Source organism: Entamoeba invadens, assembly GCF_000330505.1.
Source record: "Entamoeba invadens IP1 unplaced genomic scaffold scaff_1105074724893, whole genome shotgun sequence".
Classification (NCBI taxonomy): domain Eukaryota; phylum Evosea; order Mastigamoebida; family Endamoebidae; genus Entamoeba; species Entamoeba invadens.
The window spans coordinates 91,527-94,326 of record NW_004443736.1 but is presented as its reverse complement, the minus strand read 5'-3'; the positions used below and the strand labels follow the sequence as shown (position 1 = coordinate 94,326).

General features: G+C 29.5%; 1 protein-coding gene across 1 annotated transcript; it reads left to right on the top strand.

The window, feature by feature from the left end:
- Positions 1-370: 370 nt before the first annotated feature.
- On the top strand, positions 371-1,714 carry EIN_116710 (intracellular ribonuclease LX precursor, putative; the record flags this gene model as incomplete). Its single annotated transcript, XM_004261263.1, has 1 exon — positions 371-1,714. The coding sequence occupies one exon, from the start codon at positions 371-373 to the stop codon at positions 1,712-1,714; it is 1,344 nt and encodes a 447-aa protein (XP_004261311.1).
- Between the last annotated feature and the right edge of the window lie 1,086 nt (positions 1,715-2,800).

The following is a 2,800-nucleotide window of genomic DNA, read 5'->3' as shown; positions in this document are numbered from 1 at the left end:
TTGCAATTGACATTATTTTTGCGGGGTTTGATGCCAAAAATGTGGGAAATCATTATATTCTATCAATGTGTAGGCCACTTTTGATTGGTCAAAACCACACACCGATAGAATTTTTACTGTAGTTTATTTTTCTTGTCTCCCATTTTATCGAAGTCTTTACTGTATATGAAGACATTTTAATTGTTAAATAAAAATAATAAGATATAATTTTATTTCAAAGATTATAGAACCCTAAAAATTATTTTTAATTGAACTTAATATAATAAATTTATAGTCATAATTAAAATATTTGTTCCCTTATGTTGATTTTTTAATTAAAGGTCTTTTATATTACAGTTACAAGTTAATAACTAATTTAATAATTTTTTACATGTTTTGGATATTGTTAGTATTTTTAGAGTTATCATTCGGACAACCAGACAAGAAAAAAACTGAAGACAATTATGAAGATGAGTTTCCTTCCCTTCAGCCATTAGATCGAAGTCTTCCACAACCACATCCCTTTGATGAAAGACCACCCAGTTTTAGATCCCGAGGACGTGGTCAAACACGACGTCAAAGACCATTTATTCCCCAAAATTATCCACAACAACAATTTGATTTGCCACCTCATCAACAACCACTTGACCAACAACAAGTTCCTCAAACTCAACAACATCAAATCAAAGATTTAAAACATCAAACAAGTAAATTATCAAAAGAGTTATTAAAGCCAACAGAACAAACACGACAAACACCACAAAGAGAAGAACAAGTTGTCAGGCCCAAAATTACAGCTCAATTACAAAAGGTATATTTACCAACACCACCAAAACCTGCAAAACAAACAGAAATGGATGTTAAACTAAAAGTCAAAACAAATAAAAAACAACAATTAATAAAAGAAGCCAAGAAAAAGGAATTTCCCTTCTTACCACCAAATTGTCAATTTTTTAATCAAATTCCAGTGACACCAGATATATTTCCAATGAAGAAGATTCTGGAAACACTTTCTTCTTATACCATGTGTAAATATTATTCCAATTTTTATGATCCAGACTTTTTTGTTCATTCGCAGTATTGGCTTGGGGAATTGTGTATTGATGGGAACTGTGATTTTCCTGAAAACACAGAAGTAAAAGAAGGATTTACACTCCATGGGTACTGGCCTCATTTTTACAAAAACAGAAATATGTACTGCTGTACCAACTTTTTTGGTCCCGATAATGTTGAAAATATGTTACTTCAAGATACCGAATTAATGATGGATGTCAATAAGAAATGGATGTCAGTTAAAGAATGTCGTTTTGCTGTATATCAATGGGACAAACACGGAAGTTGTGCAATGCGAATGTTTAAAGGGCCGAAAGGGCCAACTGATTATATGAGAACGGCAATTAAATTGTTTGACAGAGTTAATATATGGGATTTATTACAAAGAAGTGAATTAAAAATTGAGACGGGCAAATTGTATCACAAAAAAGATATTAAAAAGGTGTTAAAAAATTACTTTGGAGTTGATGTGTCAATTTGTTGCAGAAACGACAATTCTTTGTATGAAGTTAATGTGTGTTACGACGCTAAAGGAAACTCAAAATACCCAAAACTGATAAATTGCCCAGATAAAATATTTAGATATGATGATGTAAGATGCAGAGATATGATTAAATTGTTACCACTTCCTGAATATTTGAGAAATCCAGAAAAAATACCAAGAAATAAGTGTCCATATTGATTAAATATACAGTGTATAACTATATACTGTTTATATATAGTATATAAATGTATATTTTAAAATGTTGAAACATGACTATTAATTTAGATTTCAATGATTATTAACATAATAATTTATTTACTGTTTTTTAATTTAGCAAAAAAGTAAATATTTTTAACAATTTGTCGTTAAATATATCTTATGTATTAACTTTCATTTTTTAAACAACAAATTTCTTAATTATAAAAAATTGAGGATAAAAAACAATTTTTAAGTTAATTAAATATATTTTTTAAAAAATAATATAACATCAAATTAAAAATATAAAAATTCATCTCAATAAATATGGTTTTATGTTTTTTATACCTATTATTTGCAATAATTCAATTATCAGTGAGTGACACTCCAATCAAACCAAAAAATCTAGGATTATTTAGAAGACCTCAACACACTTTGGCTCTGAGTTTAGAAGCTGGTGTTGAAAACTTACAACAACGAGAATTGGAATTACAAGTGCATATGGGTAAGATATATACAGACATGTTTAATTTTTGTGAAGAAATGGAAAAGCTGAGAAATTGGCTCATTGGTCTTGTGTTGCCTGGGTTATTTACAAGCGATGACATCAATGCGTTAGAAAGACTCTTTCATTCTTTTAAATTCATATTGGACCAACTCGAAATTCAACGAATAACTGAAAGAAAAGTTATAGTGGCCTTGATGTTTATTGAACCCATTCTCGACGTGTTTATAAGTCGTCGGATTAAAACTATTATTAGTTCTTTTTGGAGAAAGAAATATTACTTTTATACCAAAGTAGACCGAGCTTTTTTTAGAGAGCCAGAACAAAGAGAAAAGGCCAAAAATTTGTTCAAATATGCAGAAGCTTACATCAGAAAATTTGCAAATGAAGTTATAGCAATGACTCGAAACCCTCTATTTGGTCATGCCCAAAAAGCTCAACAATTGCAGCCAAGATGGAAGTTTATTGTCATTTGTAAATATGCCGATGACCGGTATACGGAAATCTCTATACAAACTTTTTGATGAAAATATATTTTATTAAAACGAAATGTAACAGGTATATTAACTTAATCTGACTTATTG